The sequence below is a fragment of the Suricata suricatta genome, chromosome 3 (genome assembly GCF_006229205.1).
Source record: "Suricata suricatta isolate VVHF042 chromosome 3, meerkat_22Aug2017_6uvM2_HiC, whole genome shotgun sequence".
In the NCBI taxonomy this organism is placed as follows: Eukaryota; Metazoa; Chordata; class Mammalia; order Carnivora; family Herpestidae; genus Suricata; species Suricata suricatta.
The window spans coordinates 12891826-12919543 of NC_043702.1; the positions used below are offsets into that span (position 1 = coordinate 12891826).

The 27718-nt window shown below is 40.0% G+C and overlaps 1 protein-coding gene across 1 annotated transcript in view; it reads left to right on the plus strand.

The window, feature by feature from the left end:
• The window catches only part of DOCK10 (dedicator of cytokinesis 10), a 205965-nt gene that overhangs the window by 110594 nt on the left and 67653 nt on the right, over positions 1-27718 (plus strand). The window contains exons 12-24 of the mRNA XM_029932877.1: positions 3613-3834; positions 4019-4141; positions 5333-5415; positions 11159-11281; positions 13450-13529; positions 15632-15819; positions 16309-16374; positions 18284-18376; positions 22437-22560; positions 22750-22871; positions 23248-23334; positions 26540-26632; positions 27415-27533. Coding sequence (XP_029788737.1) covers positions 3613-3834; positions 4019-4141; positions 5333-5415; positions 11159-11281; positions 13450-13529; positions 15632-15819; positions 16309-16374; positions 18284-18376; positions 22437-22560; positions 22750-22871; positions 23248-23334; positions 26540-26632; positions 27415-27533 — 1523 coding nt within the window. The remainder of the gene's footprint in view (positions 1-3612; positions 3835-4018; positions 4142-5332; positions 5416-11158; positions 11282-13449; positions 13530-15631; positions 15820-16308; positions 16375-18283; positions 18377-22436; positions 22561-22749; positions 22872-23247; positions 23335-26539; positions 26633-27414; positions 27534-27718) is intronic.

The window sequence follows — 27718 nt, forward strand, 5'->3', positions numbered from 1 at the left end:
AAAAAACAAAACCAAACAATAGCGCTAGAAGCTTGCTTCTTGAAACTACTTGGAAATATCATGGAAATGTAATCCCAATCATAATGGCATTTAGCCATCTTATTAAATAAAAATAAATGGTTTTTTTGACCAGACATATCCTTAAGTGTGATTTAAAAAATCCAATTTATAAACTGAAACTTGGAGATCATGGGCTTTTCTTTCTAGTGCCAGGCATATTACTTCTTCCTCATGGATTCCTTTGTTTGTACTAAAACTCATTTTCAGAAGCTTAATGTGTGCATATGAGCCAATCTTGCCAAGCATGAAAACATGCCCAAGTTCAGAACCCAGCATCAGTCTGCCTTTTATGTCTGTAAAGACTGAGAGACAAGTTAATTTGAGGGCTTTGGATGCCCATATTGTACTTAATTTCTTTTAAAGTTCATACAAATGTAAAATAACTAGAAAATGACTTTGTAAAAAACAATTTCATTGTGCTTATAAACAATAAAACAAAAACTAATAAAACAGCCTCACGTAAACTCGACAATTTTTTATGTAGTGGCATTGTTTTTAAAAATCTTTGTATATTATTGAGTATCACTTTTTGTTAACAGTTATTTTTAAACTCATTGTTTTTAACCCAGTGAGCATATTTTTTAAGTTAATCGAAATATTTCCTCAGGCTGCCAAGGATCTAACTCCTGTATTTAGTGAATGAACTTCTAAAAAGCTTCTTTTTAAAACTTTTCCATGATGAGGAAACAATATTTGACAGCATGTAATTTTTTAGTCAGTCCGTTGGAAACCAAATTCAAGTAGATGGTGTTCTAGTATAAAATATTTCTTTAAAAATAGCAATTGATTCCAAAAATCTGAACAAATAAGCCTGCCTCACAGCAGAGCTACTTGAAAATTTTAATATTCTTGATTTTTTAAAGAAAATAGAGAATTCTAAACATAAGAAACCTATGACTTAATTTGGTAGGCTTTCAAGTGCTTGATTAAACAAGTCCTTATTGAAAAACCCATGATTCAAAGAGTAAGATTTGACATTTAAGTTGAAAAGGTAGATTGGAAGAAATAAATGAATCACCATATGAGCTTTAATTTCTGGATTATCAAAGTCGATAATCTATTGCCATTCCCCAAGCAAAAGTGAAAATCAAAATGCACAATTCATGACACATAATAAGAATTTTTGTTCCTTCGACCTTCAGCGTGTTTTGAGTTCCTACCTGAGTTATTTTCATGTAATTTTTGCATTTTCAACTCCTGGCACATCACCACTACCACAAACCAAAAGTTTCTTCTAAATTAAATTAAAGTGGTAAAATATGAAACTTTTACTTATTGTCTCATTTTTTAATATTTTATGGAATTTTATTTTATATGTATAGCTCTATTTCTAACAGTAAGGGAGTTGGAAAAATATTACTAATATTAAGGAGTAAAATAATAACTCCATTATAAGTTAGCCATATTATGGTGTTTCAAGCCCATGAGATACGTATTAAATGTTCAGTAAAATCTACAACATGAGTGATTCTGTACAACGATGAACATCGTGTGGGTTTTGTATATATGATATACATCAATCTGATAGGCATCAATTGAAAACTAAGTGACATAAACAAAAGTAAAAAGGTTTTTGTGAGCGTATTCCATTCCTAGAGATCCTTAGTTGATGACACATAATTGTATCTATTTGCACAGACATAATTGTTTAGATGTGTGTACATGTAACTATGTATATACACACGTTTTTATTTATTTCAGTCCCTGTTTTATTTAATATCTGTTGCATTTAACAGTTTTCTAGTTGAAAATTCCTTCTTTCTGGAATCTTTCTTCTTCAGTTTCTAAGATACTCTGGAAGCATTAAAAGTTTTGTGTTTTTTTTTAAATCTCCCTCCACTCCTGTTTCTCCTTATAACCTTTCTTCCTACTCTAAGTCCATCCTTTGTGTGCTGATATTTTTCAGGATGCCATTCTGATTTTTCTCTCATTATCTCGTGGCTTAAACAGGAGCCACACACAAAACTCTCCCACGTCCATATCCCCAGCCCAGTTTCCTTGGCTGGGCTCAAAACTCATATATCCAACTGTGATTGGAATGTTCTATGGATGACTCTATGTACCATTCAGAACTCACTTTTGTGTCGTTATTTTATATATTCGTGAATGACATTGCCATCCACTTAATTTCTTGCATCCCCAAACCTGGGAGTTTTCTTTTATGCATGCCCCTGTGAACGCCTGTCTCCAGCCAACCAGGACACCAGTGGATTTCTAAGTTCTTTGGATGTACCTCCTTATTGTTCCTCAGATGCATCTCCTACAAATGCATTTTTTCGTGCCTTTATGACTTTATGTCTTTGCACATGTCACTTAATCTACCTAGAAGCCCCTTCTAACTGCCTCTTTACTTACTTTTTGCTTTTTTAAAACTCAACCAAAAAACTTTCCTTTTCTTTCCCATCTTCCATTACCATCCCACCTTCTCTTTAGTTCCCATCTCCCTTTCCTTCTTAGCATGGTGGCGAGTGGTGCAGAGGCTTGGAATTGGGTAAGCAACCAGGAACTCCACATGATAGGAGGCAGAAAGCTGTATGGAGGCACAAAGATTGCATGCAGTTGCTTTGTCAGGATCTGGGGGACTCTGCAGGGTAGTACAAAGAAGACAATTCGAGAAGATGGCTATGGTTGGGAGACTGGTTACTCTGAATCAGTAAGTAAATTGATTGAACAAATAAGTAGCTAGACCAATGATAACAAGAGCCAGTTTTTCACTATTGAAGGAAATAGTTTCATGAAATATAAATAGAGGAAAGGCTTGAAATAACCCTTCTTGGTTTGAATTTGAAATAGAAGTATCAACATAAACTCATGAGTTTTTCATAATATTTTATAAATATTCATGTATAGATAGAGGTAAAGAAATCATTGTAGATGTGAATGTTATGTGTATGGATACGTTTATGTATATGTTTGTGCACATATGTGTGAGTGTCCCAATAACAATGAGCATAATGAGTACCCAGGTCCTGGTTTCTAAATGTCATCCCCACATTGAAAGTATCAGCTGAGCCTAGAATATCTTGTTGAGTGAGGAAGTGCCCCCCAAATTATGGGGATCTACCAAAAAGACACAGGAGCTACCTCTAGCCAAATCTGAGACAGTATGAGTGTCAATATAAATAATGATAATAAGAGGTTGAAATATATTAAATAAAATAGTAGTAATCCATGAGTCTATATTTGTAGGTATATAGAAATAAAGTCAGGAAGGAAGGCAAGAAAGAAGGAAGGAAAGAATAAAGGTTCGTCAATACAGTAGAATACCAATGAATAAATGTAGAAAGAATGATGGAACCAGAAAATCACCATTGGGAATTAGGTAAGTTAGATTTGTTGAGTATCAGGACATTGGGATAATCTCAGAATATCTCTCCAAAACTGCTAATCACTTACCACTTGATATATATTGTATATTATGAATAACAATATTATGCCATATATAAATAGAAATTTATCTTATCTACTGTTTTATTAAATAATATACTAACAAGGCAATTGCATGTATGATGATTTTATACCATAGCCATCGGTTCTTTCTTTTTCCTACAGATTGAGCCTTTTTTTGTGAGTGTGGCACTTTATGACCTCAGAGACAGCAGGAAGATTTCTGCTGATTTTCACGTGGATCTAAATCACACTGCTGTCAGGCAGATGCTCTCAGGGGCCTCCGTGGCTTTGGAAAATGGAAACATTGACACTGTCACTCCAAGACAATCAGAAGAACCTCGTGTCAAGGGATTTCCAGAGGAATGGCTAAAATTTCCAAAGCAGGTTGCGCTTTTGTTTGCTCGTGATGGCACTGAAAATGCTCCTTTCATTGTTCTCACCAAAAGATTACAATTGGTTTCCTAACTAAAAAATTCCCTTAAAGCCATCCCTTAAAAACAAATGGCATTTTGTAAATGTCTTCAGTATGCATCCCTAGATGCTCATTAGCTGTTTTCTTCATACCTAGGCTATATTTTCTGTAAGCAATCCACATTCTGAAATTGTTTTGGTGGCCAAAATCGAAAAAGTACTGATGGGGAACATTGCAAGTGGTGCTGAACCTTATATCAAAAATCCTGACTCCAACAAGGTAATGCATAATCTTTTCCATAAGTAGTTTCAGATGCTTTCAAGATATAAAATCACACTGCCTTAATGAATTATCAAGCTTGGTAAATGTGAGTCTTGAAATATTCAATGGTTAGTGAAATGAATATCCATTGGGGAAATTTTAAAGTATGTATTCTTGGTTTATGTTTTTCGACCAAGCAACTTCTGATTTCTGAGACTCTATTAGTAAAAATAAATTTAAATATGTATAAAAGTTTAACTCCAAGGATCAATATATTAGCAATAATGAAAAGTTAGGATTACTCTGACTAAAAGCAAGTGAATACGTTTACTGATGATGAACTAAGTGAAAAAGTAAGATAAATAACTGTATATCAAATTATTATAACACTTAGGTGAAAACAGAGTATAGAAAGCACTGGAAGTTCTCCAAATGGTAGGACAACAGGAAAAAATTTCTTCCCTTTTTTCTATAATCATATTTTTTAATAATCAAATGTTACTGTTTAATAGAAAGTAAATATTAGAAGTCTTTTCCACACAAAAGAAATAGATTGGGGAAAGACTGCTTAAGAATTGAATTTGAGCATGTGTAACAGTTTAGGGCAGTGTTTAACATATTCATGAGATTCTGGGTTTGGCAACCTACAATGTGCAGTCCAGATCCACCTGCTACCTGTTTCTGTAAATAAAGTTTTATTTACACAGTCCCACTCAATCATTTATGGATTTCCTAATGGCCGATTTCCTGCTACAGAGAACGAAAAGCCACGACAAAGATCACGTTGTCCACAAAGCCCGCTATATTTACCATGTAACCCTCTGCAGAACAAGTTTGCCAACCTTTGCCATAACAAATAAGAGTATGAGACAGTGTGTGGGTGTAAATTTGAAAACGCTTTCCATTCAATGTTGTAAGGTCTTTCCAATCTGATAAAAAGGAAGAAAAAATTGCTGTTCCTGAGAAAGAGTATTTTCTATAGTTGAAATTTCCAGAATGAAAAGAAGAAAGACATAATACAGTAGTTTTTGAACACAGAGGACATCCTTTGGCCCTCTACAAGACAGAATCTACAAGAGGCCAGTAAGGCAGACAGACAGCCTTTCCATGTTTCAATCCAAGATAATATGGAAAAGTATCTATTAGAATTTTGCCTGGAAAGTTTGGGAAGAGGTGTTCTAAACAATATTTTATTTATTTTTCCCTTAGTTTGCACAAAAGATACTAAAATCCAACAGGCAGTTCTGCAGCAAGTTGGGGAAATACCGCATGCCGTTTGCTTGGGCAGTAAGGTAGGTTGACATCTGTAACCAGCAGAAGAGTCATGTAGTTACAAGTCTGCATTGGAAGCTTCCATCTCAACACCTCTCTGTTACCCGTTATTTTTGGTCAACCAACACCTAGAAAAACATTGATGTGATCATCTTCATAAACATTCAGGGCTCCCCAGACGCATGTGGTTTCCAAGACAATTCAGCAAGACAGCTTATACGAGATTGGGGCTATGACATGTGCATAGCATGTGCATGACCAGAGATGCGATGGCTTCTTGGTAGGATCAAAGTCATAACTTGTTTATTGTTTATATTTAGTCTAAGAAATGCTTGACTTTATATCAGTCCTGAGAGTTTAGTGGGCATAACACTTGGATTTCTTACGCAGCTGCACATTTTCATCTGTGTGTAGGGCACAGGCCTGTGTATGGCTGTCCACAGGAAGCCACCAAGTCAATCACTTGAGCTCTCTTTGATTTTGGCACTGAGTGGCATAGCCAGATTTGTCAGTACAAGTTCACTCTCTGATGCAAATGCTGAGCTATGGCTACCCTAAGGATGGAATCATCCTCCCAGACGTAGAACCTCTGCATAATGAATAAGAATTGCTTTATGGATCTGATTAAAGATCAGTTCCTGTTGTCCTCCTCAATTTCTTTGCATCCTTATGTATGTAAAAATTTCTTAAAAGAGGAAAAGCCTGTCATAGACATGAAAAAAAAAAAGGTCAGCAGTGTACAAACCAAATTAACTTTAAAAGGTTGGGGTGCCTGAGTGGCTCAGTTGGTTAAGCAGCCAACTCTTGGTTTCTGCTCAGGTCATGATCTCGTTCAGGGTCCTGGATGGAGCCCCATGTTGGGCTTCGCACTGAGTGCTGAGTGTGGAGCCTGCTTGGGATTCTCTCTCTCCCTCTTTCTGCCCCTCATACTCTATCTATCTCTCAAAAATAAATAAATAAATACATTTATTTTTAAAATATAAATAAAAACATAAAAGGGTAATTCGTGCTACAAAGGAAGACAGCCTAGAAAGTATTACTTTGGATATTGGTAATATTGTCCCAATGGTGGTAACTTTAAAATCCAGAAGGAAGGCAGAGTCTGTTACTTTTTGCCATGATTAGGTCTCCTAGCACCCAGCTGTGAGCATAACCAGAGTGAGCCCACCAATATTTGTTGTCATTTTGAGGTTGTTACTTGAAGTTGGGGACAGGTGGGAGCAGGGGAGGGAAAGGAGGAACTATGAGCAGCAGGAAACCAGGACAGACTTCCATAGTCTCCCCAAGGCAGCCCTGTAGTAAGGGAGAAAGAGACCAGGCCCAGGAGTTGGACAAACGTGGTCCAGTTCAGGCCACCACTTATGAATGGTAACCTTACCCCAGTTTCCTCCCAGTTCTCAGTGTCCCAGCCACAGAATGAAGCTGACAAGACGTGCCTTGTGGGTGGTGGATGTCATCTCAGACACAAAAGCACTTGGGCATAAAGCAAATCACACTTGTCACTATGTCTCTGTGTCTCTCGCCCTTCGGGACAGCTAATACCAGTACATAATGCATGGAACAGATATTACTTAACTATCCTGAACTTTGATGTTGCATGCCATGGTTTTGATTTCTCCTAAGCTTCCAGAGGAAAGATAACTAGTCATAATTTGTTGGTTAAACTTTTTCATATAGATAAGTATTCTCAGTTCCCACAAGAAAACCTGTTGGGGCCTGTAAAGATAAGATATCTTTTGGCAAGAGAGAAATATTCCAATATAGCAAACCTACAACAGCAGACGCATTGTCTCTTAAAGGACCCAGTACTGTTGTGAGGCTTTTTGGTTTTTTTTTAATAAAATTTTTTATGCTTTATTTTTTTTCTGTTTATTTATTTATTTTTTAACATATGCAATTATTTTCCATCATTTATACTACAGTAGTTACAATTACACTCCAAACAGAAAAGCAAAGTAAAAAATCAAAACCCCAACTTCTATTTCATGTAATTAGACTTATACAGAAATTAGAAGGTTATGTAACAACTAGTTAATCACCTAACTTCACAGCTATCTGAAGTGGCAGTCGTTATATAGCAGCTTATCTGTGGTACATTCAAGATACATGATACAATTTATTACTTGCCCATAAGCTAATAAAATTTTTTTAATGTTTTATTTATTATTGAGACAGAGAGAAGCAGAGCATGAGCAGAGGAGGGTCAGAGAGAGACACACACAGAATCCGAAGCAGGCTTCAGGCTCTGAGCTGTCAGCACAAAACCCAGTGCGGGGCTTGAACCCACAAACTGCGAGATCGTGACCTGCGCTGAAGTTGGCCACTTAACCGACTGAGCCACCCAGGCACTCCAGTTGTGAGGTTTTAGAGGCAGGTATTTGAGGGCCAGAGCTGGTTTTGAAATCTCTATGCTACTTAGTAGTGAACTGAGGAAAGTGAAAGTTTCAAGTGAACTTAAACAAGTACTCATAGGCTATCCTTACCCCAGCTTTTCTTTATAATGTACAAAAGAGATAATATATAATCTACTGTCACAGGGATAAACAAACACAGATATGTACCCAAGAAAAGATGGCCATTGTCCCAAGTCACTTTTCTTACGTGATCATTATTAAGTCACCTGGGGAGATCATATTTTCTGCAACAAGTCCCCCTTTCTGGTAAAGTTGGCACAGCGAAGAATAATGTGGGGGAAAAGAAGGAAAGTAATTACCCTTTATTGAGCAGTTAGAAGTAACAATTGTACTGTGACGTTGTCTAGCAAACTATGCTGGAAGAAAGACAGATGAGGTTTCTAGGGAGGCTGACGATATTCGTAACTATCAAAGTAATTACATTCAGGACAGGAAACTCAACAGAACCACAAGTTCATGCTCCATTAATGCCTCATGAGTGGTTTGGTTGTAGGTTAGGAAGCAGGAGACACCACCAATCTGTACACATAAATATATGGTTTACCTTTACATAAACATCTCTGACATCTCAGGGAAAAAATGGTTAACAGCATAGTCCAAAAGATTTCATGTTAAACTTCTGGGAACAACAAATCACAAAAAGAAGTACAAGATCGAGCCAAAGAAGATTTTAATGTCCCCCTCACAGTGTGCAAATGGCTTCAAATAAAATGGTGACCGAATCAGAGGAGGGCTCATAGTGACTCAAGCCACTGGCTGACATATTTCAATATTCTATTAATACTGCTGGATGTTTGGCCCCTTTTTGTCCCACCATATGCTCTAGATTTCAGTTTGACTAATAGTGTAGCTTTGAGTGTACCCCAAAACACTTTGGCCCTTGAAATCCACTGCCACTAAAAAGGATAGAATTAACAAATAACGCATACCCATATTTTTACCCAGATCCAACAGTCACACCCACTGCTACACACACAGATGCTCATTACTGTGAACATTGTTTTCCGAAATTAATTTATGTTCTTATTTTTGGTAGCTGCTGTGCCATTCTACAGTAAAAAAAAAAAAAAAAAAAAGGTGATTTTTGGAGTGGGTAAAGAGAATACTTTGAGATGACTTCCGTGGGTATTTTACACTCTTTGATTTGGGGGAATGTCGACCCTTACAAACGTGTCATGTTGTTAAAGCGAGTTCCTTCCACGCATACGGCGTCCATAGTCATACGTGCCGACATTCATACCAGGACTCTGAATATTTTTTAAGTTTATTTATTTATTTTTGAGAGAGAGAGAAAGGGAGAGAGAGAGAGAGAGAGCACAAGTAAAGGAGGCCTAGAAAGACAGGGAGACAGAGGATCTGAAGCAGGATCCAGGCTCTGTGCTGTCAGCACAGCCCAACGTGTGGCTTGAACCCACGAGCCACAGTCAGATGCCCAACCTACTGAAAGCCACCCAGATGCCCCAGCTCTGAGTTCTTTTACTCCATCTTCCATGGCATTCTAAATGGATTGGCGTGCAACCCTGGATTTTCTTTAAAATTGAACAAAACTAAATTACAAATTTCATCCTCCCATCTATATATTTACAGGCACACACTCTAACAACCTTCCCAACAAGTGGCTTTCCAAGCTCGCAATCCTCCCAGTGACAAAACCTCAAGGATGTCCCAGAGTGGTTCCTTCCGTCTTTCTATAGCTCCAGTGATTAAATAATTATTTTTAAAAATTCTTTTAACTGCTTGACAATTACCTTTGTGTTTTGTCCTACATTAGCTACAAAAATATGCCCCATTCTGTCTGCGTATCATAGCCATTCATGCTGCCCGTGAATGAGGCTCTTGGAACACCTGACCTTCTTTTCCTCTAGGCTAAACCCCATATTTTGTTCAGTCATCCCCCAAACATCATGGTTTTGAGACCCTCATCATATATGGATCGTTGCCCAACTGTGGCAGCTGGAACTGGGCACAGCATCCTGCCATTCCAAAACCATCTGTGTGAATGAGTCAGTTCTCTGTTCTCTTGCCAGTTAGCATATTTATTGAGCAAGGACAGCATGCATGGGGCCTTCTCCATGACACTATGTTCTTCATTCTCTTTACAACGTGTCCAATGTAAGAGAGCTGTTTGCAGGACAGAGCTGTGGATAAAAGCAAAAACGAGTTTCCCAGCTCACGTCTAGTGATACATTTGTAATGCCTGGTTAATTAAAAATTTTTTTAAAAACCTTTTTAAGCTCAGTTTGACCTCCTTCTGTGTTGAAAATACATCATATGGGTTTCAACATGTTACACACACAAACAGAAGCCCTGTGTGATATTTAAATCAATATAATCTTTGAGTTAAATATTTTCATTCTGCTTCCCCAGCATGAAAAATTGCCCCTCACTTACCACGTAACAGAGGGAAATGAGCCGAAAGGTGGAAGGAGTCTAAAAATATGATTCTGGCCCATATTCTGTATTATTTGACTCTATGATCAGATATCCATCCAAATGGCCACGTCAGCTCATGTATTGAAATCTTTGATTAATTTAAAGAGTAATAAAATAGTCTATCAAGTTCCTTAGGTTAGAAGAAATAAAAATTCAGTAGCTCTCTAAGATTACGGAAAAATCAACTATACACAATTCTAAATTTTTATTTGATAGGCACAGAGTATAATTAACTTTGAAGGAGAAAAGCTAACATTAAACATGCTGTGTGTACTTGCTTGTACTGACTGACATTTATACTATTTAGAAAAAAACAACTTATGTGTTTTAACTAAATCGATCTAATTCCAATGAAATGGACCAAGGGAGGAAATAAATGGCTCAGGTTCATAGTGTTTTCTTTATTTAATACAAGATTCTGACTTGAGCATTCTTCATTTTATCTTTGTGTCTTAACATCTAAGATATGGGCACTTTTATTTCCAGGAGAATGTTTCAAGAGTCTGACCCCCGAGCCCCACATGTACCATCTTACCCCCTTTTCACTACTCGTAAATTGTGATGGCACCATCCAGACCTAAGTAGTCCTGGCTTGCCCAGAAGGCAATGAAAAAGGACTAACCTGTCCCTCTCCACTCCCCCAATCCTCCAAAGTTTTGATATGTTACCAAATCACAAAGAAATGTAGATGGAATATGGGTGGACTGCTGTCTATTTAGAGACTGAGTTGAAAGTAAGGAATTAAAGATAACAAACACAGTGTTGAAATGAAACTTTTGCTTAAGAAGTTTGCATGTCTTTTTATTTCTGGAGTTTCTTCCATTACAGATGGGAAACTGAATCATTTGTTGCCTTAAAACACAACTCGGTAAACCATATTCCCATACCAACCTGAACAAATATCATTTTCTTTCAGATCAGTATTTAAGGACAACCAGGGAAATGTGGACAGAGACTCAAGATTTTCACCATTGTATAGACAAGAAAGTAGCAAGATTTCAACCGAGGACCTGCTAAAACTAGTGTCTGATTACAGAAGGTACGGTTTGGGGATACTCTTGAAATTAACATGAATCAGCTACATTGCTATTATTGATTTATGAACTCTGCATAGACAATAATGGATTAACTTGATTCTCAAATGTCCAAGCTCCCCCAGAGAGTAGATGCTTTACAGATGACTTCACATATGCCTAAATGACCCAACAAAAGTATATCTTCCAGAATTACATGGAAGGGTGTGAAACATTAAACTATGTCAGTTAACTATTATTGCTGTGTGACAGATCACACCAAAACTTGGTGGCTTAAAAGAACTATACCATTTGTTCTCTGCGAGTCTCTAATTTGAGAATGGTTAAGTGAGGAGAGCCTGTGTTTTCTGCACGTGGCATCAGTTGGTAGAGTTCAGCTGGAGCCAAAGGATCGCATTCCAGATGGTTCATTTAATCACTGGCAAGTTGACATTGGCTTTGATTGAAAGCTCAGTGGGAGCTGTGGACTAGAGACCTTGGTTCTTCTTCCTGGAGCCTCTCCATGAGATACTGTGACTTCCTTATGGAATGATAGCTGGCTTCTGGGAGTAAGTGTCCCAAGGAAGAGAAAAGGATCACTACCAGCTTCTTAAGACCAGAGCCCTGAAGCTCTCATACAATATATAGCACATCGGCATAATATACTGTCCAGCTGTCACAGAGCCTACATTGAAAGAACAGAGACCTAGACACCTCTAAATAGGAAAGGTGTTAAAAAAAATTTAGAACTATGTTTTGAAATTCCACAGAAAGATTCATTGCTGTGACTATTGTAATTCATAATCTTTCCATCCTTCCAATGCCTTTGGAAAACAGTGAAAGTTAGTGCCAAAAGAAGAAGAAACTTTACAAAACGCACATCTTTAAATGTATTACCATGCATTCAACATCAGGTGATGATAAGATCTTTCATGACAAGCAACTTCCCTTAAACTCTTAGTCCCCTGACACCTGCATCCCTAACATCCCTAAATGTTAACTCCCTACCTCTCCCATCTAAGAATCAACAATCTCCTATCAGTTAATTTTGTGTATCCAAAGCAAAAATAATGTATTACTATGAAACAAACATGACTAATACCTTCTGTCTCATTAATCTTCAATAGAGAATATGTTTCTATTTAACTAGAAGGGAGGTTTTCCCAATGTTCTTTTCTTCTTCTGAAAAAAGAATACAAGCTCCTAATGGGGCTTCGCCAAACATGGGGCTGGGGAGAAATGTGCACACCATAATATAATATTTCTACCAAAATCATGGAACTCTTACCATGTAAAATACTTTGTAAGTGATCAGGTTTGAGTTCTTGTTACCTTGGTGTGTGATATAATTTGTTTAATGGCAATTTGATACAATTTCACTTTTAATAGGGGCTATGTTTAATAACTAGCAGGCAAAATAATTGAAGACTTAACAGGCAGCGCTCACGAGCTGGGAAAAGCTGGCTCTGACCCCTACTCTAGTTATTCTACCTATTAGGTCTTCTGTAAGGAATAACGCTTGAAACTGGTATCAGCAAATTTCACCTTCTTAGAAAGGACGATAGACAAGAAGGTTTTGGTAGAGAGGGAGAAAACTAGAGTGAATGTGGGCACAGGAATACTTGGGAAGAGGATGTCTGCACACATTTACAAAGTGGGAGGGAGTGAACATGAGGGGGGAGGAGAAGCAGAAGAACCAAGGGCAGAAAAAGGCTCCTTGTCCTCCTCGATTGTTGGTGAAGAGGGAACAAAGAGACCGTTCATTTAGCAATTGTAGCAAAGACCAGCCTTGCCCTCAAGACTTCTAGAGTCCTCATGAAAGTAAATCGCTTAAACCAGTTAATATACTAGTACTTTTTGTTAACAAAAACTATCTATTTACTCTTGTACTCGTTTGGCCATTTCTGTAAAAGTTACCGGAAGTAGGTGCAAATAAATCTAAACATTCATCAAAATATCGGTAATTTGACCCCTCACTGATTACTACTTTTATTTGCAAGTCCACATAAATCTTAGTTTTTCAGTATAAAACCAGCTATATGTAATCATTCACCGCTGTGTTTAGGGTTCTACTGTTTACAAAGCACAAAATTACAGCTGATTTTTTTGTTGAGAACTAGAATAATTCAGTGTCTGTGTATCTGTGTGTGTGTGTGTCTGTGTGTCTGTGTGTCTGTGTTCCCTGCTTTCACAGGGCTGACAGAATAAGCAAAATGCAGACCATCCCCGGGAGTCTGGATATTGCTGTGGACAACATTCCTTTGGAGCATCCAAGTATGATGATGATGTCATGGTTTGTTTGTAGAGTCCTGAATAGATAGTGGTCTTTTGGTTGGTTGGTTGGTTGGTTGGTTGGTTGGTTGGTTGGTTGATTAGTTGGTTGGTTGGTGGGATAGTTGGTTAGTTACAATTGTTTGGGAAGTTTTTTTTTCTCAAAGTTTAAATGGAATTCACTCTTCTACAGAAATTCAAGGCTTCTTATTTCTCCATTACCACAGGCTGTAAATACTATAGGAGGGGAACTATATTCGGTGTAACCTAATACTTATCTGGTTGGTTTAAATGCACCCAGCAAGGTATTAAATTATGCCATTTAATCCTCAAAACCCGGGAGGGCTGCAAATGAGGAATGGCAGGTTCAGATAGATTGATAGAGCAATGACCCATAATGGGAGAATTTATATTCTATCCAGTTCCTCTGATTCAAAATACAAGGCTGGCCCCCCATATTTCCACAAATTTTCCACTGTGCTGCCAAAGGGTTCCTCTGAACACCGTGGGTAGCCACCCAAGTGACCATGTAGTAATTATAGCTGGAATATTTTTAGACTCTGTTATTACCCAAAGAGCATGTATCTTCTTCAGAATACAGTCAAAAGTCCCATTTATGTAAGTGAAAATCTGAATTTTAGAAGGAGCTTTTATTAGACTTATAAATAAGAAGTTCAGAATTTATTTCTCAAGGGGTGAGCCTGGTTTACTTAGTTTCATTACTTGTCATTATGCCTTTTAGTGACTTTCTCAGTGATGCAAAGAATGAACAAAGACATCCTAAACTGAACTACAAACAGAGAGAGGATTATTACTGCAGGATATTTGAATTACCATTAACACTATTAGGTTTTTCATTCTTATAATTTTTCCACAAATCATTTTCATATGAAATAAAATGAGCATTCTAACCTAAGCCATGGCTCCAAATCACTTTTATATTGATTGGTGTGGAAAGGCAGAGAATAAACTAAGCCATTTCCTCTGCCTGATTTGTGGGATGTGTCTTTTATTACCCGTAGAAGAGAAAAATAACAAAAGAGAAAGCTAAGATAGTCTCCTTGAAATGACTACAGGACATTAAAGAAACTTGAACATATAATAAAAATACCATAATTATTTTGGGGGGAAAACCCTGCAATCTGATTCCCAAACATATTCAGCTAACCATTTTTGCTTTCTTGAACACAGGAAAATTCCACATGGGGTAAAGAAAGGGAGAAGGCCTTCCTGTATTCCCGTAACCTCAACATCAGCCTCCAAACTATTTAGTGACATGTTTTCATTTATAAACTTTGCATTGTTCTTTTTTTTAATTTTTTTTAGTCTGTTCCTACAAGGCTAGATTTTTAAAGATTGTAAAAACTGGAGACTAAAACAGAATAATTGTATCAAAAAATGCAGAAGGGCTTTAGGCCTCTGTTGTGAAATCATTCCATAGGGAAAACTTACTATCAATCCATTAAGTACTACCCATAGGAGACCCATTGGACAAAGTTTTGTACATCCATATATCAATATCTGTGTGATTTTTATAATGTTATGGTAAATTCCAGTGGGTTGATTCTTATAATAGCAGGTTAGCATGCTCGGAGAATCATTAGCTAAAATTTAATTTCTATATGAATCCCAGTACAAAAAGAAAACAGTTATAAATCCATCCAAAACATTTACCAATTTATTGAGACATCGATTTTGATATTAAATAGCTTGATTATCTATCACCTTTACCTCCTACAAATATGTTCATGCTAGCATAATTTAACATAAATTTCTTTGCTTGGGGCACCGGGGTGGCTCAGTTGGTTAAGTGTCTGACTCTGTTTAGGCTCAGGTCATGGTCTCATGGTTTGTGGGTTCAAGCCCCATGTCAGGGTCCATGATGACAGCATGGAGCCTGCCTGAGATTCTCTGTCTCCTTCTCTACCCCTCCCTTGTCCTCTGTCCCTTGCTCAAAATGAATAAATAAAAAATAAAATAAAATAAAAATTCCTTTACAAACAAGGAGTTTCTATTGCAACTGGATTCATTTTAAAATATGTTAAGTATTGTTCACTTCAAACAATCATATTAAATGACAAACTCTTATTTTCTGATTTTTAAAGACTGTGTAACATCGTCCTTTATCCCTGTCAAGCCTTTCGATGTGACGGCTCAACCAGAACCCACGGTGGAAGTGGAAGAGTTTGTTTACGACTCAACCAAGTACTACCGTCCTTATAGAGTATACAAAAACCAAATTTACATTTACCCCAAGCACCTCAAGTATGATAGCCAGAAGTGTTTCAGCAAGGTACGGCATATTTCCAAGATGTTATGCTCTCTTTGCACCCTATGGAGACCATTTGAAGAGAGTTTTTTCAAAGTTCAAATACAAATTATCATAGGTCAACATTTTGGAATCAAAATTCATTTGCAGAAAATACTTCCTAAGGGACAGTGATGAGTTTCACCTTCAAAGTGAAACAGTTTTATCCCATATTAATAATGCTTTCTACAATCAGCCCTCAATTATTTTGTTCTAGATTTCTTTTTAAGTTTCTTAAGATACTCTGAAAATAGCATACCTGCCTCCTTTTGATATGAGTTTTTTCTTCCTTTTAAATAATTTCTCCAAATCCTTCTGCTATTTCTGAGCACTACGGGTTATGTCACAAGAAAGTGTTGGGTATTATACATTTTTCAGATTGAATTAGAAGCTGCTTATTTTCGACGTTTGGATTGTTTGGTGGTGTTATTTAACAGGAAATTACAATTTCCGTTTTCCCTCTTGTAATTTTAGGCTCGAAACATAACCGTGTGCATTGAATTCAAAAACTCCGACGAAGAAGGTGCCAAGCCAGTGAAGGTGAGCCAAGTCCGCAAGGGGCCCCAGCATCCAGAGGGAGGGAGGGCAGGTGCACAGGTTCTTTTCGCCACCAAGGAGCTTTTTATCTGACTGTGACTGCAAGAGCAGCAATTTGGGGCACCTGGGGGGCTCAGTCAGTTAAGCATCTGACTTTGGCTCAGGTTGTGATCTAACGGTTCGTGGGTTTGAGCCCCGTTGGTTTGTGCTGGTCTTGCAGAGTCTGCTTGGAATTCTCTCTCCCACCCTCTCTGTCCCTCCCCTACTTGAGCATGCTCGCTCGCTCACTCTTTCTCTCTCTCAAAATAAATAAATTAACTTTAAAAAAAAAAAGAAAGAAAGAAAGAGGAACAATTCAATACATCTGTTTTTGATTTCCTAAAAGACACCTGATCTAATAGCCATCATTAACTGGATCTATTGGAAACGCCAGTCTCCTAGCTTTGCTTAGCTTTTCAGGATTTGGGAAAAAGGGAAACCACTCTAGTGTGAACTAGATGCAAAGATTCCTCTCTAAAAGACTCTGCCCTCTTCAGAGATTAGCTTGCCTCTCAATGCAGCATGCTTGATTTAAAATGTCTCATGCCCTCGTGTGGCCTGTGGGGCAGGACCTCTGCACGCTGGCCTGATGGCTGGTGCAGTGAGCCCATGGCATGCCTGCATCCAGGGAAAGAATGTATGGCCCACCGCCCACGGAGCTGAGAGTATGTCACTGTGGTTGATCACATGATTTAATAAGATCCATCAGACTATGCGGTTTGTATGAACTGTGACTTGGATGTCACTCTTCAGCGTTCACATTTGATGGAGACTGTTATTCTTTCAGGGACTTCAAACAACATACAGTAATCCATAAAAAGAGAGGACAATTATTTTTATTGGGACTGTGACCAGATTTTCCCAGTTTCTATGAGTCAGAACGAAACAGGAAAGGACAAAGCTAAGTCCTAACTAACCCCTGCAATTACCTGAGCTAATCTCTTAAAGCACTCTGTCAGGGACCAACCGTGTGCTCAGTACTGAGGGGTTTCATGGCATTATTCAGAAGAAGAATCAATGCAGCAGAGAAAGAGTTCTTGAAAATAGTCTTGAGCCACAATCAGTGTCCGTAGGTTCCAAGTTCCACGGTAACATTCGTTAGCATCAGGAGAGAAAAACTACACAAAATGGAATTTTCAAGCAAACAGAGGCAACAGCCAGATGGCAAGCCCAGCGGGCCTGCTAGTACAGTGTTTAAGGGGAAAATTCTAGCACCAGCAGGTGTGTGGGTCTCCTGTCTCACTGTGTTCTAAAGGATCACGCAGGGATGAGCAGACTGCAGAAGAGGGACCCTGATCCTTGGGTGAAGGGAACTTCTAAGCCGCATGCCTAGGAAGTGTCGTATGACGTCCCTTGGCTGGGAGAGAGTAGTAATGCGATATGGTGGAGCACGGAGTGAGCCCTATTTTCCCAGCTCCGAATTCTTGGTTTTGAGCTGGCGTGTCAGGGGCTGGGGTCCTGCCAGACCTTGCAGTCCCCGAGACCCACTGCCTTGAACTCTACACCAGAGCTGGGGTACCATGTGCCCCTCCAGGAGGCCATCCTGCAGGAATCAGAATTGAACAAATTAGCTCTTACCTCCTGGTAATCAAAAGTTAGGTAATGAACTGATTCAGGTATTTAGCATTGATGTAACAGCTGCATGATGAATTAAAGCCTTCACATTTTCTTCAGCAGCACCCCTCTATCATAAATACAGGGCAACAGGTGAAAGAAGTTCAAGGTTAATGAGTGTCAGCTAAGCCTGGCAAGTTATCACAAAATTCGTCTTTGTTCCAGGATTGGTAACTGAAGGGTTGTGATTTTTTTTGTGTGTGTGCTCAAGGTTAATTTCAGACACTCATAATTATTCACGTCATAACTTTTTAAACAGTGTATTTATGGGAAACCTGGAGGGCCTCTCTTCACCTCAGCTGCGCACACAGCAGTGCTGCACCATTCCCAGAATCCGGATTTCTCTGACGAGGTAAGGACCGGGCCTCCGCAGTCCCCAGCAGCCTCTCCCAGGATGGCTGACTGGGTCAGCAAATGCGCAGAGGTAAACACTCTCTGCAGACCACGTCTCAGACTGAGAGCATGCCTTGGCTGTTGTTTGCTTCGCTGAGATTCCGAAACGACAGTCACTGACAGTTGTCCTAGGAGTCATGTTGCAACGTCACACGTTTCGGCACAGGATTGCCCTTCAAAAATATGATGGGTATATGGTATCATTCTTTTCGAGTGAGAGTATTTTTCTCCTTTATTTCACTAATGGGTATAATCAAGATTGTGTTTGATAGCTTTCCCAGGCAATAGCTGCTTTTCACGTCTTAATGGAAAGAACAACATGGAAACAGTATGAGCCATACTATTGCTTACGACCTCGGTGAACCTGAGTGACCTTGGATCCCTCAGCTCTAAATGTGGCATAGAACAGGGCCTGCCCTGGCCGACTCCTCACAGTCTCTCTCTTACTGTGTGCCGGGCCCCATGCTCTCATACTCCATTTCTGCATCATCTCAGTCCCCACAGGGTCCTCCAGAAAAACAGAGCTGCAGAGGAAGATAGACATGGACAGATGGGTAGGTTTATTCTAAGGTGTTGGCTCACGTCGTTATGGAGATGAGAAGTCTCGTGAGCCTGAGACCTTGGAAAAGCCAGTGATATTGTTCGAAGGCCTGAAAGCCAGAGCCTGTGATGTAGATCCCAGCCCAAGTCTGACGGCCTGAGATCGAGGGGCACCATGGGCAGAGAAAACCAGTGTTCTAGTTCGAGCAGTCAGGCAGGGAAGGAATTCAACCTCCTTCTGCCTTTTTGTTCTATTCAGCCCTCATCAGATTGGAAGGTGGACACCCGCACTGGGGAGGGCCGTCTGCCTTGCCCAGTCCTCAAATTCAAAGCCTCCTCTCCTCCAGAAACACCCTCACGCACAGGCACAGCCAGAAGTGTTTCAACAGCTACCTGGGCATTCTGGAGCCCAGTCAAGTTGACATACAACTAACCTTCACACCTCTGTATTTGATGGTTGAGGGCGCTGGGGCTCAGAGAAGTAACTTTGCCAAGGGCACACCTCTAAGTGATGATCAAAATTCAAACCTGGGCATGTGACGCTAGGGCTCAAAGCTTCGCCACTCTGCTCAAGGACATGTAAAAACATTAATTGAGGGACGCCCAGGTGGCTCAGTTGGTTAAGCATCTGACTCTTGATTTTGGCTCAAGTCATGATCTCATGGTTTGTGGGATTGAGCCCCACATCAGGCTCTGGGCTGACAGTAGAGAGCCTGCTTGGGATTCTCTCCCTCCCTCTTTCTCCACTCTTCCCCCGCACATGGTCTCTCTCTCTCTCTCTCTCTCTCTCTCTCTCTCTCTCAAAATAAATAAATAAAACTAATCAAGCCAGTGATAAATTACTACACAGAGGTCAGCTTGTGTTATAAAGAGATTCAGACCAATAGGTTTTGATTAAATTTAATTTCTGACTGCAGAGCAAAGGTCTAATGCAGCCTGCTGATTCAGTGTCTGGAATTAAAAACATCATATCTTTTTATGAGTTTCCTATTGCTGCTATATAGTAAAATCACCACACTTAGTGGCATAAAGAAACCCACGTTCATTACCTTACAGTTCTAGAAGTCATAACTCTGAAATGGGTCCCACAGGGCTGAAATCAAGGTGTCAGTGGCCTGCATTCCTTCTGCAGGTTTTGGGGAAGATTCATTGGCTCACATTTTCCTCTTTTCTAGAGGCTTCTGCAGGCCTTGGCTGGTGTCCCTCCTGCAGACATTTCAGCCCTCTGACCTCTGCTTTCCTTCTCACGTCTCTGACTCCGACTTTCCTCCAATAAGGACTTTGTGATTACATTGGGCCCACGTGGTAATCCAGCGTAACCCTTCCATTTTAAAATCCTTAATTTCATCACTTTCAAAAACCCCTTTTAGCGTGTTTGCAGATTCTGGAGATCAGAGCAGGGAGGACATATGGGGGGGGTGCTATTAGCCCACATCAATCATTTCAAAACTAATTAAGGAATCTCAGTGAAACCACAGACCCTTCTTCACCTTATCTCCTTCCTCCACATCTATTTAATGCACTTAAACTTTCTTCCCTATAAATTCAAGACAAGGTGAAAAAAATTAAGGTAAAGGGCTATTATCACATTATAGAATATTTATTATATTGGTTGACCCCTTGGAAAAGCCCATCTGAAAGATCCATTCTCTGTAGATACATAAGACTTTTTTAAAAGGATGTTAACTCTGGCTTTTAATCTCTCTTGTTCTCATGTGCTTCCTGGAATTCTTGTAAAAGCCATGAACTTTTCCACAGGAGAATATGTGTATAGTGAACATCCCAGTGAACTCTGCAGTGCAGACTCACATTGCAAAATTTGCATTAATTGCAAAAACTGATAGAAATTCTTTCAAGGCATTGTTCTCAATTTAATGTAAATATTTGCAGTATTTGTGTGAAGGATGTTGACATTAATAGTTAATTGGAATTCTTGAGAATCTACTACATTGCCATATGCTCTTTGTGTTGGCTTTAAAAAATGGGAAATCTCTTCCTGGTACATAGCTGATTATTGTATATTCGTAAGTGTACTTTGGTGTTTGTTACCAGGTTAGCATATGGGCCTATAAAGAATGTGTAAGCTTGTAAAGCATTCTAATGCCTATGCTCCCAAATTTTACCATTGATCAGAATCACCTGGAAGGCTTGTTATGACACAGATCACCGTAACCCACCCCAGATTTTTGGATTCCATATGTCTGAAGCGAAGCCTGAGAAGTTGCATGATACTTGTCAGAACAAGTTTCTAGATGATGCTGATGCTGCTATTCGAGGGATACCATTTTCAAAATCAATGTAGTAAATCATTTCCTGAACAACGTGAAAATATATTAGCTAAATAGGTAGATGCACAGAGTGTCATAAGTGAGCTGACAGATAATTTGCATGGCTTTCTATCACCTTATTGCTTGACTATCCTGGAAACTACCTCATTGCTGATACTGAGTTGAATGTACCTTACACGCATGAGATCCTGGGATCCCAGCATTAAGCAGTTATGGAAACACATGATTTCTCATCCTGGAAGAGCTTATTAGATTAGATACTGATTAGACCATGCTCCTAGTGAGTCAAAGCCATAGAACATCTCTCAACTGGGTTCCTACATCTGCATCATCCTATTTCATGAGGCTTTGGGAGAAATTAAATGAGAATGTATGTGGCAGAGGTTTGGAAACTGAAAGGCACTATAAAATACAGCGAGTGTCAAAACATTTCTTTTTAAGAACATGGGGTATGCACCTCACTAACTACATTTTTAACATCAACTTTATGTTTTATATTTTTTCAGAAGTGTTCTTTGTGTGGCCACAGCATGACATCTTCACAAAACAGCTCATTACTTAGTCACCCCAATAACACATTTTGTATATTTTTTGTTCTGTTTAGAAAGGGACAGATTCCATGCTTAAGTTGCATCATTTCCTACTGCCACAATTCTCAGCAGTGTACCTATGACTCGCCTGGGGATCTTATTAAAATGCAGATTCTGATTCCATGTGTCTGGGGTAGTGTCCAAGGTTGTGCATTTCTAATGAGCCCCCCAGTGATGCTCATTGGCTCACGCACACAATCTGTGAGGCAAGGATTCAGTTCACTCAATGTATGTGGCTTGATGACAGGTCCTCACTCTGTACCTCTTTGATACCCTATAGTTAGTCGTGTGTGTGTGTGTGTGTGTGTGTGTTTAATCCATTGTCTACTAGCCTAAATTATCCAATGAGAAACACTAAGCATTCTAAATGATCATCATCACAATAGTAAAGACGTAAAAATATCAGCCTCTTAACACACGACCACTAGCAGGATGGATGTTCATTAAGGGCCACATCAGTACTTCTACCACTAACTATGAAACGTGGACCTCAGTTTCAGCAAAAGAATTTTTAAAAGGTCAACGTGCCTATGCTTTGCATCTCCTGGACCCCGAGCAAATGAGTTTAATCTCAGTCTGGCTATGATCTCTTTCACTGCAGGTGAAAATTGAGCTCCCAACACAGCTCCATGAGAAACACCATATTTTGTTTTCTTTTTATCATGTCACTTGTGACATAAATGCCAAGGCTAATGCCAAGAAGAAGGAGACGCTGGAAACATCAGGTACTGACAGGAAGCATTCTGAGACAGCTTTACACGGGGTCTGTGGGACTTGGATTGGAGAGTATTTGAAAGCTATGATTTATTAAATATTGTAGCCAGGTTTTGTATTCATAAGCGACACATAACTGTTTAGTCCTCACCATGGAGGTTTGCATTCAGAAGTCTTCTCTTTGTTCTTCTTCGGCACAGTTGGATATGCTTGGCTTCCCCTCATGAAACATGACCAAATCGCTTCTCAAGAGTACAATATCCCAGTAGCAACAAGCCTGCCTCCTAATTATTTAAGCGTTCAAGATTCTGCAAGTGGAAAGGTATTGAGTGATGTATAATTCAAGAGAAAAAAAGAAATACATGAGCTAAATGGCATGAGGCTATCTTCTATCTGCCATTTAAATTAACCCAAAGGCCATGGTGTATGCGTCCATTGGAGTGAGGAGTCACGTCCCTATACTATTTCAAGTGTCTTGCTTAGTTTATGGCCGGGAGAAATGCTCTATTAGAACGACCCCACGATAGCACATCCATCTTCCTCCCCAGTATTGCCAATGGTATTTGCATCTTTTATTTCCCATCCCTAGAGTCATAGAAGATTAATGGGTCAGGACAGCAAATTAACATAAGCTAAATAACCTGTTTATTTTCTTTTCTCCAATTGCCGTGGTGACAGTAACACACTCTTTTTTACAGCATGGCGGGAGTGACATTAAGTGGGTCGATGGTGGAAAGCCGCTCTTCAGAGTGTCAACAGTGGTGGTGTCCACAGTGAATACTCAGGTAAGTGCGTTGTCCTGACACCTCAGCATCAGCCCTCACACGTGCAATCATGGGGGGGCCTCCTATATTCATGGGAGGGGACTTCCCATGTCACATGGTGTCAGAAGAGCAGGTGATTGAAGACTGCAAAGGCAGAATGTCTGCAGCATAATTTTATGCCTCTCCCAAGGGAGATAGATGCCGCAATCCTTCGCCCAGGTGCCATAGAACTGGGGACTAGAATATTGGAGGTGTCTTTATCAGGATGATGCCCCCCTTTGAAATATGATTTGATTCCCCAGACAACACCCAAGTGTTAAAGATGGGAAAGGTTAAAATGAAAGACTTGGGATCGTTTGCTCAAAACTAAGTCTAATTCCCAGGGCCTACCCAGAGTTCCCAATGGAAAGGCCATGAGATGGGCAGAATTGCATCTGAGAGCCTCCTAGGCCAAAATTCTGCCTCAGTGACCCTGCGCCAGTCCCCTCACCCCTGTAGCCAGTATTTTTGTCATCAGAAAAATGGTGACAATAAAATCTACCTAACGTTTGGGGAGGGATTGAAAGGAGAAACCACATGTGAAAATATCTCAGGAAATTCAAAACGCTACACAATTGTAATTATGGCCATTGCTAAATGACCACAGACTCGCCCCTTCCATTGCAAGATGAATTATTTTACTACAATATAAGGACTTTTATGATTATAAATTATAAAGTACAAACAGATGATTACAAGTACATTGACTACGTATTTCTCCTTTCTTAAATTCGGTGTGTTACTAATTCCTTGGTTGCTAGAAGAATGAAACAATGCAGGTGTTACATACATATTGCATCAGAATTTCTCTCAGTAACCTTGGTAATACTCTGGTTTCTCTTCAGATTGTATAAATCTTTCGCCTTTTGCCCAAACTCTTCAGACCCATCCTATCTCTGATGCCGCCTGGGGCAAGTCCCACATAATGGCCCTGCCCCACCCAGTCCTGCTTCTCTGCACCTCAGAGCACCAGTGTCTCCTCCTCACACTTCCGGCTGCTTTCCTCCCAACAGCCCCGGTGTCTGGCTGACTCACCACCACTCACCTTTCTCTACTGCCACTTCACACTCATTGCCCTGTGGGGGACACATTCCTCTGCTGAAGCACAGTACTTACCTCAGGGGTCAAAGGCCCTGGCCCTCTCTTGCATCATGTCCTCCGTCTGCCTAGTGTCCCCTTCGACACTCAGCCCTCCTCACCAGGAAGGCAGCCTCTCCTTCTCTTCCTCCCCTCCCCACACTGGCCTGGTCAGCACCTACCCAGCCTTCAGACCTAGGCTCAAATATCACTTTCTCAAAGAAGCCCCTCCTATTCCCTGACCCCTCAGACATGCTGCGTCATCTTGTCATACACCCATTTGGCACCCTGCTTTCTGTGAAGCACTGACCTAACTGTGGCCAAGTAGCTGTACGTTGAAATTGTGGTATGGTGCCTGTCTTCCTGGCGTAATGAAGGGACTGGGTTTTCTTGGCCCACACTCTGTCCTCCATGGCTGCCAAGGGCCTGACACATAGTCACCTTTCACTAAGTAATTGTCCAATAGATGAATAAATGAAATGACACTGAAAATATCACACACACACACACACACACACACACACACACACACACCCCAGGGGGAACACACACCAGAAGGGCATCACAGATAGATGCCCTTCTAGAATCAACAAATTCCAAGGAAATATCCAGAAAGTGTATCTTCACTAAAATTCTGTGTCTCACGTTCTGACTGTATAACTCTGACCTCAGCTCAGAACTTAGAGGATTTCCACCATGCCACCTTCTGCAGAAAATAGCATTAAAGGGTGTATGAGTTTGCTCTGGCTGCTGTAACAAAATACCACAGACTAAGCAGCCTAACCCACAGAAATGTATGTTCTCACAATCCTGTGAGTCCAGTGCCAAGGTGTTGGCAAGGTTGGTTTCCTCTGAGGCCTCTCTGCTTGGTGCATGGGTGGCCATCTGCTTGCTGGGCCCTCTCGTGGTCTTTCCCTCTGTGCCAACACACATCTGGTGTCTGTCTCTGTGTCCAAATATCCTCCTTCATAGAGACACCAATCACAATGGAGTAGCTCCACTGTAACAGGACCTCATTTTAAAATTTATAATTATCTCTTTAAAGATCTAATCTTTAAATATGGCTACATCCTGGGGCGCCTTTGTGGCTCAGTCGGTTAAGCATCTGACTTCAGCTCAGGTCATGACCTCAGTTTGTGAGTTCAAGCCCCCCGTCGAGTTCTGTGCTGACAGCTCGGAACCTAGATCCTGCTTTGGATTCTGTGTCTCCTTCCCTCTCTCTCTGTTCCTCCCCTGCTGGTGCTCGCTCTCTCTCTCTCTCTCTCTCTCTCTCTCTCTCTCTCTCAAAAATAAATAAAGATTTAAAACAATTTAAATATGGCTACATTCTGAGATAATGGAAGTTAAGACTTCAACATATGGATCGTGGGAAAACATAATTCCCCCCATAACAAAAGGTACAAGTCATTTTTATCTCATCAGGTTAGTGTGAACTTCCTCATTTTTTATCAGCTCAGACATTTTAAATCTGAAAATATCCCTCTGCATCTTAAGAGCACACCTTCTCATCTGTGTTAAGAAATATGTAAGAAAAATACATAGAAGTCTGTGGGAAAACCAGGAAGATGAAAGAAGGCAATTTAAAAAGAGGGGAGGGTTTTGCCTGGGTGGCTCAGTCGGTTAAGTGTCCGACTTCGGCTCAGGTCATGATCTCACAGTTCGTGAGTTCAAGGCCCTCGCCGGGCTCTGTGCTGACAGCTCAGAGCCTAGAGCCTGCTTCGGAGTCTGTGTGTGTCTCTCTCTGCCCCTGCCCCACTTTCTGTCTGTCTGTCTCTCTCTCTCTTTCAAGAATAAATAAAAACATTTAAAAAAATTTTTTTAAAAGATGAGGGGAACAGAGCCAAGAAAAATGCTTCTCCAGCCACTGCCATGTGGCTGAGAAGGAACACACACCTATAAAGAAAACTGAGAGAGAAAGCAGGCACGTGGTCCAGGCGGAGGCTTCAGTGTTCCAGAATGTCTATTGAAAATGAAAATGTTCACTCATCCCTTGATAAAGTACCTGCTCATCAACGCATCGGTCCAACAAAAATACTCACCCCCCCCCATCACCACGATCATTACACAGTTTATGTGTCACCAGAAATAAACACATTCTTTGCTGTTACAGGATCCCCATGTGAACGCATTTTTCCGACAGTGCCAAAAAAGAGAAAAAGATATGTCTCAGTCACCTACCTCGAATTTCATCCGCTCTTGTAAGGTAAACGCCACCTGCACACTATTTCAGTGTCTCCAGGACAGAAATGGGCAAAAGGGGCCTTTCCAAGTTTCCAATGAGTAGCAAACTAGGAGGTTATGGTCATTGAAGGTTTTTAGATGCCTTATCAATTTCAGAGAAGAAATGGCTATTTCTTAATTCTTAAAGAGTTTTTATCTGTTGTTTAAAAAACTAGCCAGACAATGAGAAAGAATGAAATCTGGCCATTTGTAGCAAGGTGAATGGACCTCGAGGGTGTCATGCTAAGCGAAATAAATCAGGCAGAGAAGGACAGATACCATATGTTTGCACTCATAGGTCTAACAGGAGAACAGGAGAAACCTAATGGAGGACCAGGGGGAGGGGAAGAGGGAATGAGAGTTGGGGAGAGAGAAGGACGCACAACTTGAGAGACTACTGAATACTGAAAACAAACTGAGGGTTGAAGGGGGAAAGAGATGGTGGTGATGGAGGAGGGCACTTGTGGGGAAGAGCACTGGGTGTTGTATGGAAACCAATTTGGCAATAAACTATTTTTTAAAAATAAATAAATAAATAAATAAAAAACTAGCCTGTGATCAGGTTTTTTCCAAAATAGAAATGATTGGAAATCAGGATCAATTGATTTTAAATTAAATAATTCTATAAAATGCCCCTGCATCATCACCCCTGTGCCTGTGTGCCTTGCCAAATGCAATGAAGAATAAAGCCAGACGAGGGTGAGCTATAGCGAATGTGCTTAAAAATTAACCAGTGCATTTTTTTCCCCTACCAATTTACTACAGAACCTACTGAATGTGGAAAAGATTCACACAATCATGAGTTTTCTGCCTATCATCTTGAATCAGCTCTTCAAGGTGCTGGTACAGAACGAGGAAGATGAAATAAGCACAGCCGTGACCAGGTAATCTTGTGCACAGTCTCAGGAGAAGAGTCTTATAGTCCGCGGTTGCACAAAACCAAGTCTAAGAGAATGGCCACCTGCTTGCATGTGGCTGCGTTTCGTTTGAACACAGATCTGATTTTAAGTATTCGTCACTCTTGACTTCATGCTTTCACGTCATTTGTTAGTATCATTTGGATAAAGTT